General features: G+C 25.3%; 1 protein-coding gene across 2 annotated transcripts in view; it reads left to right on the forward strand.

The window, feature by feature from the left end:
* The first annotated feature begins 758 nt into the window (after window positions 1-758).
* The window catches only part of LOC100209498 (PMS1 protein homolog 1), a 44,572-nt gene continuing 26,268 nt past the window's right edge, over window positions 759-19,062 (forward strand). The window contains exons 1-6 of one of the 2 annotated variants that reach the window (XM_065810757.1): window positions 759-1,092; window positions 1,199-1,262; window positions 6,897-7,035; window positions 7,106-7,789; window positions 7,861-7,995; window positions 10,007-10,068. In XM_065810757.1, coding sequence (XP_065666829.1) covers window positions 1,083-1,092; window positions 1,199-1,262; window positions 6,897-7,035; window positions 7,106-7,789; window positions 7,861-7,995; window positions 10,007-10,068 — 1,094 coding nt within the window. In that variant the 5' untranslated portion in view covers window positions 759-1,082. Of the gene's footprint in view, window positions 1,093-1,198; window positions 1,263-6,839; window positions 7,036-7,105; window positions 7,790-7,860; window positions 7,996-10,006; window positions 10,069-19,062 lie in introns of those variants that run through there. The other variant, XM_065810756.1, reaches the window with a different exon arrangement.

Here is a 19,062-nt window from a genome sequence, read left to right on the forward strand (position 1 = left end):
TTATGTATGATTATATATATAATTCTATAAATTGTTGGCTTTAAAAGTACTAAGGGAAAAAATGATTTTTTGACAACAAATTTTATCATTTGTAGTTACTTTGACTTTCATTCAACATTTCCATGTTGTCTAAAAGCCATAAGCATTAAATTAATTGCGAATAAAACCTTTTTTAACTGCAAAAACCTAAACTTAATCAACTTTTTAATGTTTTTAATGATTTGTACTTTTATTTTTCAATTTTATTTGTTATATTTTATTTTTGTTTTATTGACTGTGGAGCATATACATCTAGTATATACTGTGAAGCAATGATTGGTTACTGTATATACAAGTCATGGCGGAGACATTTCAGTATTTTAATGCGCTTGCTGAGTCCATGCAAAATACTAAAATGTCTCTGTCATGACTTGTAAATACAGTAAAATACAAGATTTAGCAATAAAAAATAGTTTTTACCATAAATACATGTTTTTTTGATGAACTACGTTTTCTGAGGGATGGTCTGTTGCCAGCCCAAACCAAATCCCTCAGTCCTTGTAGCAGCACTCTTCGCCAGTTGATGTAACAGCGCTTTTTGCATTTTCTACCTATATGTCAATTGATGTATGTATACAGTAAAATAAAAAAAAACGTTGTTTTTATTTTTATAGTTGTGTTTTTATGATTTTTTTAAAAAGCCATATTAAATTAAATCATAGTCATAGTATTTAACTGGAAATTCTTTTTCTTACTTTTCTTATATTTCTCTTAACAATAGTGCTCAGCCTACTTTAGAGTGCATCAAATTGTAAACATTTTATTTTGCTATGGTTAAGGTGCATATATTCTGGGATAAATTTTGAAATGACAGGAGCAAATTGTGCTTGGTTTGGTTATTCAGTTTCAAGAAATTGATTTGGATTGCATATATATTTTGTATTCCGAATAAAAATGATGAATATAGCATAAAATAAAGACATCAACAGTTAATAAATGTTGTTACATGACAGAGTTTGTAATGGTTTGAATATGCTATATGAAAATGTTATAGATGCAAACATTTCATTGATAAACATTTCATCAACTGTATAACTTGATGGATGTCTATGGGTATAAATGCTTAGTATCACATATTTAGAGTATATTTATTTGAAATATTAGCTAATAGAGCCTAATAAACTGTATATTTTATATAAAGTTTACTTTGCTGGATTAGGTAATAATTTACATATCACTCTTTACATTATCTTGGTATCTTTATTGGAAACAAGAAAATTCAGGTATATTTTTATAATTTTAGCATTTATTCTTGGATCACACTCTAAAAAAAAGTTAAGAATTTCTACCTTAGGGTAGAATATATAATATACCCTTAGTAAAGTATAATTTTCTACCTTAGGTAGAAAATTATACCTTTATTAATACCTAAATTATTTTAGACGTAATGATTTGTCATACAATTTTCTACCTTAGAGGTACAAAAAATTATAACTTACTAAGGGTAGTAAAGGAGCGGGGCCCTGGCCCCAACTAAAAATGAGACTTTTTTCAAACCCGGGCAAAACTATAAGATTTAGCAGGGGTTGATAGCTGGGGCTAAAAAAAAGGTTTACAATACTTTATGTATTATAATTTTATGCTTATTTATAAAATAATGGTATATAGTTATACATTTTCAAACTCTAATTTACTTCTAACAAGATTTCAAGCAACCACTATTGAGTTATGAGTTACTTTAAAATAGAGAATAAGTAAAAGTACTAGGAAATGGTTAACTGAAGACTTTAAAAGTTGTAGGTTGTATATAAAAAAACACATGAAGATGGCTAATAGTTATAAGGTTTTTTTGATGTGCAAGGAAAAAAACTGGATTAATAAAAGTTTTTATAGCATGAAGGGACAGATACAGTAAAAGGATGCAACTTGTTGAATAAGAAGCCAAGTAAGAATGAGTTTTGGTTTATCGTAATAGAGATGATAGCTTGTTTGAGCATTGACCATGATAGTATTTGTAGAAAAAAGAAAGAAATACAACCTTACATCAATGGGAGAGTGGCTCAAGCTTGGCAGATAAAGTAGGTCTATTTATTATTTTGTTATTTTATTATAATTCACTTTCCCAAGACTGAAAATGCCTCTACAGACGAGAAGGCTAATTAATTTTGGTTATAACCCTCTCTCAACTATACAATTCCAAAACACGAACCTTGACAACCAAGGCCGCTGTACAGAGAAACAACTTGAGCGCGGTACTACTAGAGACTTGGTGGGGATCAAACTCAACACCTCTCGCTTATGAAGTGAGCACTTTACCACAACCACATTACATTTACAATGTGCTTTTAGACTGACTGATAGTAAGAGGGTTGTTATTTAATAATATAGGTATACCAACGTTATTGCAATACTTTTTGTTGGCTAACAAAAATTGCAGATTTTAATTCCAGAATTTAAATCCATAAGCCACAGCAAGCCTTAGGCTGTTACAGAAGAGAGATCAGATTAAAAATCAGCTGCTTGTTCTAAGCAATCAAAAAGTGAAGATTTTTTGTCAAGACAAGAGTATAAAGTTGAGTTGTCAACAAATAGAGCCACTTTAGATGTTAAATTTTCATGAAGATCAAATTGTAAATAAGAAACAATACAGGAGCAAAGATTTAAGGCTACCACAAGATACCTTGTGGTACCCTTAAATCTTTATTATTAATAAACTGCTGCCAAATATTGCATCACTAAAGTATAAATCAAACAGGATATGATTTAAAAAAAGGAAAAGTGTATCAAAAAAAGATAGTCACAGAATTCTATTTTAAAATCTTGACAGTAAGTTTAAGCAATGATTTATTATCTATTATGTTAAATGCAGAAAAATAATATCTCACCTTTTAAGAAGTTATTTTAAGAGAAACAACAAAAAATTTAGAGTTATCATATTTAACTAAAATAAGATATCCCTTAATAATTTTCTAGTTTCAAAGTCTGCTGCAGTGTTTGATGATATACTTAACTAATCTAGCTGACTTTATCATAACTGGTGCCACTGCATGACAAATGTTTCTTTGACTTTAGAAAGCAATCAAAATTTGTAAACTGAACCTTAAAAGTTGTTGCTTGTAACTTGCGATGGAATTTCTGCAAGTTGAAAGTTGTTCAAAATGCATTTTAAATAATTCTCTTATAGCTGATTCACCAGATTCAAATGTGATTTATCCAACTTAAAACATACAGATATAAAAAAAATATATATGTAGAATGATGGTATGTTTATACTGTGGAGTCATGTTGCTTATATATTCTATGAAGACAGAATGTGGCTTTCATATTTTACCTAAACTCACTTGTAAGCAGATAAAGTTGACACCATATTTATTTAGAAGTGTTACACTTGCAGTCTAAGTAATAAGTTTTTGCTTAATTAAACTACATTATGGAATACAATATTTTTACTGCTATAATACATTATGGAATAGCTTATTTGAAATTTATTTTGAACACCAACTATCATTGGTGTTTGCATGGATAACCCATCTTTCAATGATTTTGGCTTAATAAATAATAAAATAAAAAAATTTAAAATATTTGTAGTAGCTGGGAATATAATGTATTTAGGTACATACACGGGTAAAATAAAATATTGTATTATAATAATATAGCATTAAGTCATGCACAAAAAAAAAAAGAAGTTAAAAGCAAGTAAATAATGCAAACAGTTGCATTATTTACAAAATAATGTTATTAGATATGTTCAAAACTAAATATATATACATTTTTTATAAACCATTGTAAAATATTAGCAGTGTCATTAATATTCTAAAATTAAAAACACAATTATATCATTTTTATTAATCAATCTTGTAGTACTATTTTATTATAAAGTTACTATAATATAAAACTATTAAATATACATAAAACTATTAAATATACATCAACTATTTTTTAATAATATTTTTTAATATTAAGTTAATAATATACCAATTTTTTTTTAAATACGTGGCTGTAAAAATAGCTGTTTTAGTAAGTTCAAGTTATCTAACTTACTCTTTCATGTCCATGTTCCAAAATTGAGGGTGTTTTTTAATTGATGTTCTTAATTTATTAGTTTTGTTTATTTTTTTAAATCTTAAAAGCTTTCAGCCTATCTTTTGCAAAATAAATCTATGAACTTGTATATACAGTTTTAGACGATCATGCACATTTAGCAGCAAGCAATATGATAAACGCTGCTTATGATACAACTTAGATATGTTAGAATTGAAACTAATTGTAGAATAAGAGGTACCAAAAATATTTCCGCTATGTCAAAATAGAAGATTTTTTTCAGTAATGTATTGGGATACATGCTTAAATGTTATAATATCATTAATAAAAGAGTTACCAGTCATATAAACAAGATTTACTACTTCAAAAGTTGAAAGAAAAGTACAATTTTGGCTAAGGTTTTGAAAAGAACTTGTTGTTTCAGAAAATAATTTGTAAAAATAATAACATTTTGCTGTAAAAAATCAAATAAATTTATTTACTTTTTTTTTAGGAGACTGTAATGAATACTTCTTCTTGAATACTTGAATTATTTATACTTGATTCTAAATTTTTAAATTCAGTTTATAGCAGGGTACCATTTTTCTGTAGCAAACTTTTCTGTAATTGGAACTAAATAATTTTGAAACCTAATAAAATGAAGAACAACCTTTGCTTTTTTTTATTCTTTGCTAAATTGTTTATCAGTAATCATGTTATTGTTTTTAGCAACAAGTGACCTTGCGATATACATCATTTCTTGCAAAACAAACACATAAATTTCTTCACTTTGGTTAGGATAAAATAAATTAGGAAACCTAATATTTCAACAAAAAAATGAAGTCTGTTTCCAAATAGAAACTCGATAGCAGCTAGAACATCACCAAGTTCATTAAAATTATCAAAGTATTTGCCAGAAAAAGTCATTTAAAAATTATTGCACTCTTAGTCCAGTCACCCCAAAAAGTTCCAGTTATTTTACAAAATCAATTAATAACGGCGTTTCCAGACTAATTTTATGACTATGATTAAATTTAATGTTTTTACATAAAGTTTACCCGATTTTGACAATTTTAAAGAAAAAGAGTTGTTAAGAGCTATTTTTTAACACAAACAATAATTTAAATGTCAAACTATAGGTGTGTATATTTATATATATATATATATATATATATATATATATATATATATATATATATATATATAAAAGTTACATGCTCAATGTTCTTAAAGAACAGAGCAATAATAAATTAGTAAAAACACTTATCTAATTTTTAGTTGTCTTCAACAGTGAGTTTCTCCATCATTAGGTTCATCAGGAAGAATGTCTAAACATCAAAAAGTTCAAATTATAGAGAAATTATTTCACAGGAAGTTGGGAATTGTTATAATTAGTTATGTAATAACTGTAGTATTTTGCAACCAGGAAGTTGCATCAACTACATTTGATAATTAAAAAATCATGAAAAGAATTCTTTATAATTAGGATAATTTTAGACTGGTCATTTGTTTTTATAATTTTTAAAAAGAAACTTATTTTCTGTCTGCATTTAGAAGTTAATTCAGATTTTTTATTCAGTAAATTTTCTTAATCTAAATGAGTAATAATTTCAAATTTTTTTTGTAAACATAGTGTACATTTTTTGGAAATGTTATTATAGACAGGCTTAGTTTTTAGAACAGACCAGTTTAATTTAAAATTAATATTTTTTTTTTTTCAGTAGCCAAATATATTTTGATAGCATAGTCTCTTTTGAGTATTTTATTTTTAAAAGATTGTTTGTGGTTGGTATAACGTTTTTTCCATTTGCCCTCAGTTAATCCAATATATATTGTTTATCTGGGTTGTTTTGCGAGGAAGCAATGCATTTGTAAATAATATTTTTTGATAAGCATTTGCCATTCATAGAGAAGTCAATTTTTTACTTGCAGTTACAATTTTCAGTATTTTTTTCTTTGAGAAATTCATTTTTATTAATCAATGCAAAACTATGGCCTTATATAATTCTTTCAATATTTTCTGTACAACTATAGCTTACCTTGATAGTGTTTCTGTTAAAAATTTTGTGCAATTTATTAGAGGGAGGGAAATTTATGTCAACTAATTTTAAAAACGCTTTTCCAATATTTGTTGAAACATTTTTGCTGTACGGAGAGTTTAAGAAAATTATATTTCTATTTCTATTTTTTTAAGAGCGTCTTCATACATGCCTTTTAGCTAGGGAGTTTAATATATATAAGCCTACAAATTTGCAAATTTCTGTTTTGTCGTAACTTCTCATCGTTACATCAAAGCATTTGTGTGCGTATATATACCACGCACGAATGCTTTGATGTAACAATGGGAAGTATATATATATACATATATATATATTTACACACAAACACACACATATTTATATATATATATATATATTTATATATATATATATATATATATATATATATATATATATATATATATATATATATATATATATATATATATATATATATATATATATATATACAGACCTCAGAATTAGAAAAAAATAGGTTGGCAATTTATTTCCAACCTTAAAATTTTATTGGTCAGCATCTGGTCATTACAAATTTTTTTGGTCAACACCTGGTCAAATACAAAGGTTGCACTGTAACAACATTGAAACAAGGTTGGAAAAAAATTGCCTACTTCAGACACTTCTAGGTTGGAAGTGAGGCTGGCATTGCCTATATATATATATATATATATATATATATATATATATATATATATATATATATATATATACATATATATATATATATATATGTATATATATATATATGTATATATATATATATATGTTATTTATATTTATAGTATAATTGATTATACACTTTCAGATTTTAATTTGAAGAATTGTTTGAATTTTCAGAGCTGTAATGAATAAGTTACCTTTATCTACAGTAGAACTTATTACAAGTACTCAGGTTATAATCAGTTTGGTGTCTGTTGTAAAAGAACTTGTTGAAAACTCACTTGATTCTGACTGTGACAGCATAGATGTTAGATTGGTAAAAGCAAAAATTTATTTTTAAACATTTTTATTTAAAGTTGGTGTGCTCACTCAATAATTTTGTTTAGGATGAAAATGGTCTATCTAAGATTGAAGTGCAAGATAATGGTACTGGTATTGCATTAGAAGATATTCAATATGTTTGCAAACAGCATTACACAAGCAAAATTAGAAATGAATTAGATTTGCTCAACTTAACGCAATATGGTTTTCGTGGTGAAGCTCTTTTTTCAATATGTTCAGTTGGTGATGTTTTTATAACAACTAAAACGAAAGCAGATCAGGTTTCAAAAAAATATAGTTTTTCGAAGGATGGTGAAATTATTAATTCTGAAATTACTCATCATAATGTAGGAACTATAGTCACTGTATTAAATTTGTTTAAAGCATTGCCTGTTCGCAGAAAATTATATGAGAAGAATCGTAAAGTTAGAGAAGAAGTTAAGTGTATTGAAGAGTTATTAATATCTTATGGCATAGTGATGCCCAAACTGCGCATTACTCTTAAATATGACAAAAATATAATATGGAGAAAAGATCGTGCTGCTAATTGTTCATTAGTTTTGTCTGCATTATTTGGTTCTAATGTTTTAAATAATCTAAAGGAGATAGAATATCAAGATGAAGAATTACAAGTAAAGGCTTATATACCTAAAGTTGGTTCTGCTTCAAATGTAGTTGGTAGAACTCTTGCAGATAGAATGTTTATAATTGTAAATAAAAGACCTGTCAGATCAAAAGAAATTAAATCTGTAAGTTGATCAATATAGAACTTTATTTGATTTTTTTGTTTAAATCAATAATATTTATTTCATTACTTCAGCTGTTAAAAACTTCTTACAACAATAATTGTTGCCAAGGAAAATATCCTTTCTCAGTTCTTATGATAGAAGTAAAACCAGACCAAATTGATGTAAATCTTCATCCAAACAAAATGGATATACTTTTACAAAATACTGTGAGTATATTATAGTGCAATGAGCTTATGTAGTTGTTTTTTTTTATATATAGTGATAATAATACACAAATATCATTCTATTATTATTAATGCATCAATTAGTGATGTACTGATTAATTGGCATCGGCTTAATCGGCCACTTTTTGCACAATCGTTATCGGCATCAACCTTTTTTTATTAATTTACCGATTTTCCAACCAATGACATTTTAATATTTTTATCGTGCATTAGGATAATAATTAAATAATAAATAAACTAAAATTTATGCGTTACTTTTTTTGAGAAATTATTTATTTTGACTTTGTTTAAATTTTTTTGAGAAATTATTTATTTTGACTTTGTTTAAAAATCTTTTTTTAATTGAGTTTTTCTAATATCTTTTTAATTAATGATTTGGCTATGATTTGGCTCCAAGTATTTGATTACCAGTACTGATTCCATGAAAAAATTTATCCGATTTAAAGTTGGATAGTTTTATATTTTCAAAATTTAATAATTAATTAATTCATCGGTATCAGCCTTTCCCATCCATCAGCATCGGCCACAATTGTGCTATCAGTGCATCACTAACATCAATAATTGTCTATTAGTATTGACATTAATTCATCATTAACTGTCTTAACGATTTTAAAAAGCAAAACATTTAAAATGTTTTTATTCGTATTCTAATATTAATACAAATTAATACAAATTAATATTAAAATAATGAAAGAAAATATTTTAAATGTTTTGCTTTTAAAACAGAAAATATTAAATTTTAATGTGTTATGTTTAGTTGTTGTCACTATATTATACGTACTATTTTATTGATGTTCAAAACTGTTTGAATTATTTTTTTCTTTGTCTGATATGTTTTAACTATTTTGTTTTGTTTGAGTTTTATATCTTATTTCTTAATGTGTTTTATTTTGTTGTTTGTTATTGTTTGGTTTCTTATTATTACATTTTGTTATTTTTTATAAATATCTATTTGTTGTTCTATTTTGTTTTCTTGCTTGCAGTTATCTGATTTTTTTTTAGATTTTTTTTTTATTATTATTATTTATTCTGTTGGATTTGCTTTCAGAAACCACCTACTTTGTCATATTTTATTTCATTGTTGTTAGTAACTATCTGATTTGCTGTGTTCTATTTTATTATTGCTGATAATTGTTTGTTTTGTTGATTATTATTGTTAAAAAATCTTTATACAAAATATATTTTTCTCTTATAAGTATTAAAGTTAATATTCAATGTTATTACTGCTTTTTTCAAAAGTTTAGATAAATTATTTAAAAAAATATTTAAAAATAAAAAATTTCTCTGTTGCAATAGTATATAGGCTATATAAATTATTTAATTTATAGACAAATTATAGATAAATAGAAGTGAGAATTCAAGCCTGACTCACACTTTTTAAGTGCCCTGGTTGTTATTGGTTGCAATTTGTATTGTTTTCTACAGTATGTACATTTCACAAGTATTTAGTAAAATCAGACAAAATATTTATGATATATAAATATAACTTAGATATCAAATTGTAAATAATATACCAAAATAAAAAGTTAAAAAAATATTAAACTTATGTACTTTTAGTTGTTGTAAATCATATTCAAGTAGTGCTATAATTATTTTAACACCAGCACAAAACATTTCACATTCACTTGTTTCTTCACCACAATATCCTAGAAAGCCAATTTTTGTTCCATTTATTTCTTTTATTAGCGGTTTCCTAAAATATAAAAGTAAATGACAAACATAATACTTTATTTAAAAGTAAATGACAAACATAAAAACATGATACTTTAATTAAATTTAAGAGTATATCCTTATTTAATTTTATGCATATCAAAAATAAAAGAATTATCATGTAGTGTAAATTTGTCGGTGCATCAACATTTAGATGCTCTTCATAAATTGCATTCCTGTGTTAATACCCTGACAATTTTTGGTAAAATTTAAACTGAAAAAAGTTTAAAAAACTTTTATCAATTATCTTTGCTTAATAGCATTTACTTTTACTTTTCTCTAGGATATTTTATTAGAGAAATTAAACAAATTACTTACTTCTGTTTATTCACAAAGTAATACAAGGTAACAATAAAATTTAGTTAAAATAGTATATAAATAATAATTGATTTATATAAAATACTTTATTGATTATAATAATAATATATGTTTAAAAATAGTTTATTTTAAAGTGTAACTTAACATAATGCTTACTGAACTTATAATATTTCTAAAGATGTTTTATTTTTTAGATTAGAAAAACACAATTTAAACTTAATTTTTTTAATTTTTCACATTTTAAAAATTATTTTATTCTTAAACTATTTTTAAAAAATCGCTATGATTCCTAATGAAGTCATTAAAAATATTTTATTCTTAAAACATTTTTTACAAAATTTTATAACTCCCAAAGGAGTGCTCTTGAAATATCAAAAACTTTCAATAAAGTTTGGCACGCTGGTCTTCTTCATAAGCTTACTTCATATGATATCTATTTAATTAAAATAAATAAAAAATTTTGAGATTATTAAATCATTTCTTTGTAACTGCAGTATTAAAGTCATTTTTGAAAGTCAACAATCTTCTTCATTTCCAGTAACTTCTGGTGTACCACAAGGTTCTATTCTTTGTCTTGTTTCTTACTTCTGATTCCATTCTCTACCTCTACAAATCTCTATTCGTCCCAACAGTATGGAATATTGTTATATTTAGGCTGGTTCTTCTCATGATGCTCTTTCTCTCCTTGAAAAGGTGCAAAAATGTATTGTAAATGTAGTTGGACTTGTTCTATCTGCCAATTTTGAGTTAAATTTTCTCTTCCTTCATCGTAAAGTTGCATCTCTTTCTTTTCTACAAATACTATTGCTGCTCTAAGGAGCTTCTATCATTAGGTTCCATCAACTAAAACTTATACTCACTTGACGCATCATTTAGCAATGTCATATTCTTTTACTCTATCTGTCCCTGCTCTAAAAACTTTTATTCGTTTTTTTCCCGCACTTCAATCTTTTGAACTCTCTCCCATCTTATATATAATATGTTTTTCTGACTCAACTTTTTCCAACTCAACTTCATGTTTTCCTGACTCGTACAACCTACAACTTTTTTTAAGTTTAAAAAGATAATTATACAAACATATTGTTTTGTTAACAATGTTTTATCATGGTTGTTTTGTAAACAATATTTTATTGATAATTAAAAAAGTAAATTTTTAAGCAATAATTTAAGGTGCTTTGTTAGAAAATAATAAGTAACTGCTATTAATTGTGTGGTATTTTTCGTTTTATCATTGAATTAAAGTTAAAACCAAAGTATGGTTACAAAATCAGCTCAATTTAGTTATTGATTGTTCAATTTAAGAAAAATATTTAGATTGATACTACTGAAATGCAGTTATTATGTATGAAATTAATGCCCTTGCCAAGGGTTTTTATTGTTCTGCATTAAAACCAAGCCTTTCTCAAAAAAATACTTGTGAATACAGCACACCTGCTTAACTTGCATGACCAATCAATGTTTGCTAGTCACCAAACTCATGCTCCAATCTCCAATACATTGCACTTTCTGTTAAACAATCTCTAGCAACCAATTGCCGCCGGAGACTGCTTAATAGAAAAAAACCAATAGTTGCGCTGGTTTACATTTTTAAAACAAATTGAAAATGTCAATTTCACAATTTATGCAGAAATTTTGAAGAATAAGTGTCTAATTGGTCTTGAATTAAATTTTTTTATATTTTCATGGACAGTGAGGCAACTTGCCATCAGAAAAAAGTTATCAAGATGCAGTTCCAAGAAAGTGCAATAATGTTCTTTCTCTGGAGATTTAAACCCTATCAAAAACTGTTATCAAAAACTGATAAAATTGTGAAATAAACAAAGTTAAAGTTAATATAAGAAGAAGTCATTTGCAATAAGAAGTGAAGTTGTAATAGCAAATAGTCATATACGTTTAAAACTGTAATGATATAATTGCTTGTGAATAATTGTATATATATATATATAAGACATTGCAAATATATAGGAAATTTAGTGTGTATATAATTATGTTCAATTTCCCAAAGAGGTATCAGTTTTTTAATACAAATTGATAGCATAAACAGGACCCAACCTTACTAATAGACGAGAGAAAAGCTATATTGAAAGTATGGTTTAAAATAATGCCCAAATATTTTAGAGACTGTTTTAAAAGTTTGAGAAGCCTATACAAAACACTAAAACATGTTTTATACTTGGTCTTCTTTATTCTTTTATGTTCATGTTTCTGAATATTAGTAATAATAATATATATATATATATATATATATATATATATATTAATATTAGTAATATATATATATATATATATATATATATATAAATATGTATATATATATATGTATGTATATATATATATATATATATATATATATATATATATATATATATATATGTATATATATATATATATATATATATATATATATATATATATATATATATATATATATATATATATATATGTATATATGTATATATAAATATATGTATATATATATATATGTGTGTGTGTATATATATATATATATATATATATATATATATATATATATATATATATATATATATATATATATATATATATACATAGGCCTTTGCAGAGATGGCGGATGATTTCCTTAGCCTGCCTCCACACTTGTGTAAATCACTTTACACAGGTGAAATAATCCCTGTGCAAACAACAGTTTTTTTTTAAACAGCAAAATTTATTAATGTTTTTAGGTTGAGCTGTACTTTACTTGCATAAACAAAAATAGTAAAAAAGTTATAGCACATTTAAGACTAAGTATCGCTTCAACAAGTAAACATAATTAGACAATAATTAAAAAAAAACACCATAAAAATGTTTATTCATTATTAAGTTTTTATTTTTAAGTGAAAACTTTATTAAGTGAGTGTTTATAAGGTAAAAAAGTTTGTTATTGAAGATTTTTTGGCATTTGATGTTTTGACATTATTTTTAAATAAACTGGATAAGTTCAAATGATCAGAATAAGAATTTCATTAAAAACCATATTAAAAACTGTAAAAAAAATCAACTACAAAGCTTTAACAGTTTTTAAAAAGCTTTAAAGTTTTTAATTTTATATTTTTAATTGAAAACTTTGTAAAAATAAACTTTACCCAACGCATATTATTTATCTGAAAAGTTAAACTGAAAAGTTTTTAGTAATGTTTTTATAGTTATGTTTTTAACTTAATATGTAAAATACAACTTAATCAAAGCAAAAATAATAGACACAAGCGTATTTACTAACTTAAATAAAAATTTGATTGTTTAAATTTTAATTACATAACACTAAAACAATTTTTAAAGTATCGAACTCATTCATTTAAGTTTTAATTACAAAATTTTCTTATAATTACTGGCTCTCTTTGCTTGAAGCTATTTCAGTGCAATTTTTAAACTTTTCTAATTTGAAAAACAAATTTTTAAAAAGAAGAACAGTAGCGATATTACTTTTTATATATAAAAATAGGAAAAAACGCAAAACAAAATAGTATTTATAAAAATAATCAATCATCTTATTGCTGGTAACTATGAGTTAGTAAGCGAGGGTCATTTATCTGCCAACTATAAGTATACTCGTAATATGCGATGGCTTTATATATTAACTACAAGTATACTCTTAGCAAGCTGGCATCAACAGATTACTAACTATGAGTAAACTCATAGTTCTACCAACTTATTTTAAGTAATATTTGACCTTGATTTAGAATTGTTAAGTCCTATAAATTTTTTAATTTTTTTTTAATTAAATTTCTTAAAACTTTATATTTTTAACTAGTTGATTTTCAACTAAATGCAAGCTTGTACTTTAAAAACCGAGGAATCTAGGAATCAATTTTAAATGTAAGTATAAATAAAAAAACCTCAAAAAAGATCAAAGTAAAACATATTTTGTTGCAATTTTCTTTTATGAAAAGTGTAGTGCAAACTTATTCTTTCAAATAGTTTTTGAAATATTTCAAACACCACATTCATATCTTGTTCTTTACTTTTTATTTTAGAGCAAACTCAACATGGTTTTGTGAGCAATTTTTTTTTTCATTAGTTGGTATTGAAAACAAGTAATACATGTTATTGTTGCAGATTTGCGGAACAATTTTATTTAAGCATTAGCCCAATGAATCTAAAAACACTAACTCTCTAAACTTAAGGGAATTGTTGTATCTATTCCATATCTACTAAGGCAGTAAGCATTAAACACAAATATATCAAATAGATGAAGAGACACTTTTTTATACCATCTAATTGTCTTTATTAGGCAGTTATGATAGCATAAAACTTGATTATCATGATCTACTCAAGTCATGTCTTGATTGTAAATGTTTTAATTTTCTTCTTGTCTATTCTGTTTGTCACTTCAACCACCAAATCAACAAATAGATGTTGCTAGTCATGCAGATAGATGTAGCATGTCTCTTAATCAACACCACCAAATAACAACAACCACCAAATCAACAAAAACCACCTTTAACTGATGTTACTAATCATTGGCACATTTCTTTTATCTTTCCATATAGCAAGCACTACACCTTTTCTGCTTCTGCTCATGACTTCTCGTTGTTTCAGTTTAGTTTTTGTACATTTTTTTGGATTTAACTTACAATCACTTAACACATGTGTTAAGTGAATGTGTATGTGTTTTCTATTTATCATGTGCCTTGTTAATTCAAAGAAATTGTAGTAGTTGTTGGTATATGTGCAATAATCTTTTCTCAGAATGAGAAAAGATTGTCACCTGTATTCAAATTCTGACTCTGATACATTCATGTTCAAAGTACTATATATAAAAATGAATCTGACCCTACATCACTATTACATCACTATTACATCACTATTACATTTCATCAATGTTATTATCCCCATAATCTTTAATAAAATTTGTTCAATTGCACAATATCTGTGATATTTGTAAAAATTTTAATTGAACTAAAAATATTTAATAAATAACATTTTAGTAAACAATTATAACTTTAATCCATAAAAACTATAACAATTCAGAATTATGAAATACATGTATATATATTTTTTGTTTCCTACTCATGGTTACGATCAAACGTGGTGAAAAAATCAAAACATTAGTTTAAATGCATTAAACAAGCTGCTTTGCTATACACTGCAATGAATTTTGTTCTAAATTGCCTATGAGTATACTCGCACTTTGGTACTGCAGAGAAAAGTTTCTTCTCCATTGTATTAGTATACTCCTACTATTTATTTTTTTGTCCATTACATTCAGCAATTTCGTCCATTATATCTAGCTTTGACAATGGATTTGAAACAACACAAAACAACCACAGAAAAAATTTATAATCACAGATTTTATGACTCAGCAATGGAATAACACTGAGCTAAACACAGCTCGGAAGAAAACAAGATAATAAAAAAGCTAAATATATAAAAAATAAAAATAAACTTTAAGAATATAATAAAATAGAGTTAAAAAATATGATTAAATGCAATATTCTTTTTAACAATTTTTATATATCATATAAATATCATAAAAACAATTGTTGCTAAAAAATTATAAATGCATGTTTAGATGCAGTGTGACATCACACTGAAATAGTCTGCTACCGGGGCTTCAGTTCATACATCAACTATCTTAGAGCCTGCTGCCACTACATTGACTAAAGGTTTGGGCTGGGGCAGCAACCTTTTCTTTTATTATTTTTCTCAAGAAATTGTATGCTATAAAGATAAGCAAAACTAGTGCGCATTTGCTGATATATACACTCTATAGTAGATAGGCTCAAATTAACCTCATATTCTAAAATTAAAAGACATGTTCTGTGTGCTGTTGGAGTTCTCTGTGATCAATAAAAACCAAAGTAGAACTTATTTGCACAATTTTTAAACCCCGCTCAAAGGGCTTAAAGGTCATTTTTCACAACAAAAATTCATATTATGACAGATTAAACATCCTAATTAAATTAATGAAAAAGTTGTGAACGAGAACTAAGGTGTATATTTTAATTTTAGCAATAATTTAGGAGAGCTAGGAGAACATTTTTTAAACATTTTGTTGCATTATTATAAGTTTTTTAGTCTTACAATTTTATCTTAGTCTTAGTCTCTTAATAATACAAAAAATTTCATAAACTTAAATTTATGACACTATAAACATAGTGTCACAAATTACATAACTTGTATCAAATCACATAAACAATCTAGCATCCACATAAACAATCTAGCAATCACATAAACAATTTAACAACCACATAAAATATGTTAATGAATTTTTTTTTAATTTCAATCAATTTTAAAGAATATTTGTTTTTTGAATTGACTGATAACTTTAGTCTGTGGTTCAAATTAAAAACCATCAAACATTTCTCCATTGCTCATTCTGACACATGTGTAAAGTCTTGGACGAGGTTTACTCCTTTTTCAGTGCAATCTTTTTTAACAGTTAATTTTTCTTTTTTAGGACTTGATATCCAGAGAAATTATTCTAACATTACAAATAAAATGTATATCAGCATTTATTTAAACTTCAAATAATAATGCAAGAAAATTTAAATAAATTAAATAAATATAATAAATATAAGAAAAACATTTAATAAATATAGAAAAACATTTACTTGGAGCTAACTTGCCTCCATTTTGTTTGTAGTGCAGATAGATTTAGCTACAGATAAATTTTTTAGTGCAAATGGATTTAGTCCTATTAGTTGCTATAACTTTGAGATTTTTGTTATGTTTATGTTAGGAAAGGTAGTTTTCTTGATGTTAAACATGAAAGTCTAGGATATGAATAGTTTTTTGGCAATTTTTCTCTTGTGCTATTGTCTATTGTATCATCACATAGACCAAGTACAATATTTTTCAATGTTCTAAGAAACTATAAATTATTTTTCAAACTTCAATTTGTAGTAGTAGAAACAGTTTGATTAAATGATACATATGTCTCTGATTGCACCCATATCCACCCCAAGAAAAAAAACTGTAAATGGTGTTTTCAGTAACCATCTTGCATGAAATGGGCTAGCAAAAAGATGGTTTACACATCATGCTAATTTAGGCCTTTTACAACAGTGAAAATGTCAATTCCACGAACTATGTAGAAATTTTAAAAAACAATATATCTAATTGGTCTTGAATTGAAAAGTTCGATATTTTCATGCACAACAAAGCAATTTGCCATCAGGCAAAAATTACCAAGATACAGATCCAAGAAAATGCAATCAATGTTCTTGACTTGTAGTTCATCTAATTTAAATCCCATCAAAAACTTTTAGGTAAAATTGATAGAAGTTTTTGAACAGAACCCAACCCTACTAGAAGAATTGAGGAAAACCATATTAGAAGTGTCATGCTATAAAATAACACTCAAATATTGTGAGTATTTTGTAACTTTAATGCCACAAAGAATAGAGGCTAAAGAACTTCAAAGAGCCTATACAAAGAACTTCAAATATACAAATTCCTGAAACAAGTTTAATAATTCTTTATTCTTTTATCTTTATGTATGTTTATGTTGTTTATATGTTATATATCTTTATGTTGTTTTTGAATTAAAAAAATTTTGTTTTTTATTAAGAAATGCAAACACTATGTAGTACAATAAATTTCTCAAACAATTTTTTGCTATAAAAATTGGGTGGGTATATATATATATATATATATATATATATATATATATATATATATATATATATATATATATATATATATATATATATATATATATATATATAAAAATTGGATCTTTTTGGGAATAACTGTAACAAGAAGACTGATTATGCAATAACTAGAGAAGCCTGAGCATTTAATTAATTTAATTTTAATATATGTTTAGTTAAAGCGGTATCCAAAATCTCAAATGAATTATATTTAGACAAGTTTTTACAATTAAGGGATGTAATTAAATGTTAATATGTATGGGATTTTTTTTATCAGTCATAAGGTGCTCATTAATTCTATTTGTTAAATGTCTGGAAATTTCTCCAATATAACTGACATTACAGTCAGCACAAGAAAATTTGTAAACAACATGAGATTTAAGTAGCTTTGGAAGTGGATCTTTTAAACAAAAATTATTTTGTATTTAATTGGTAGTAAACATTTATTTTATTAGAACATCTTTACAATATTTAAAAAACGATTTTTTTATTTTCATTTTTGGATAATTAGAATAAGTTCCAATAAACAGAAGCTTGGAGTATCTTACATTTGGGTTTTTAACTAAGGTAGAAACAGATGGTTTTGCTTTCTTATTAATAAATGGTTTAATTTCAGAGTCAAAAATTTTTTGGCGGAATTTGATTATTTTGTATAATCAAAAGAAAGATTTTTTTATGTCTTTAACAAATCCCAGTTAAATTTTTAGCAAGAGGAAACCAAACTAAAAAATTTTTGTAACAGACCTGTATAAGTTTTTTTATGATAAACTGATGTCAAAAAGGAATTGGACTTTTCTATGTATGTATGTATGCATATATATATATATATATATATATATATATATATATATATATATATTTTAAAGAAAACACAATATTTTTTAATCTTGACATGTTTCATAGTTAACATACCACATTTTCAAAAGATAAAATTACAATTTAAAACTCTGAATATAAATATAAAATCAAAATTTGAAGAAGTTACAGAGAAATAATAACAGACAAATAGAATTGTTACAAACCAATAAAAATTATAATACAAATTATGATACCGTAAATAGCAAAAAAATAAAAATAAAATTATAAGTAAATAAAAAACAAAGCAAAAAAAAATAAAAAAAACTAGATTGACAAATTTATATTATAATGAACAGTTTGTTTATTTAAAGATGGGTTTTCCCATTTAATATGGAGTGCTTCTTTAGTTTTCAACTTGTTTATGTTAGAAGCAGTATCCAAAATTTTAAAACAATTATAGTTACTTAGATTTTTACAATTAATAAATGAAATTAAATGCTTGTAAGCATTAGATTGTTTGTCACTTGTAAGATGCTCATGAATCCTTGTTGTTAAATGTCTGGAGGTTTCTCCAATATAACTGGCATTACATCCAGCACAAGAAAAATTG

This window comes from Hydra vulgaris, chromosome 11 (genome assembly GCF_038396675.1).
Source record: "Hydra vulgaris chromosome 11, alternate assembly HydraT2T_AEP".
Taxonomy (NCBI): domain Eukaryota; kingdom Metazoa; phylum Cnidaria; class Hydrozoa; order Anthoathecata; family Hydridae; genus Hydra; species Hydra vulgaris.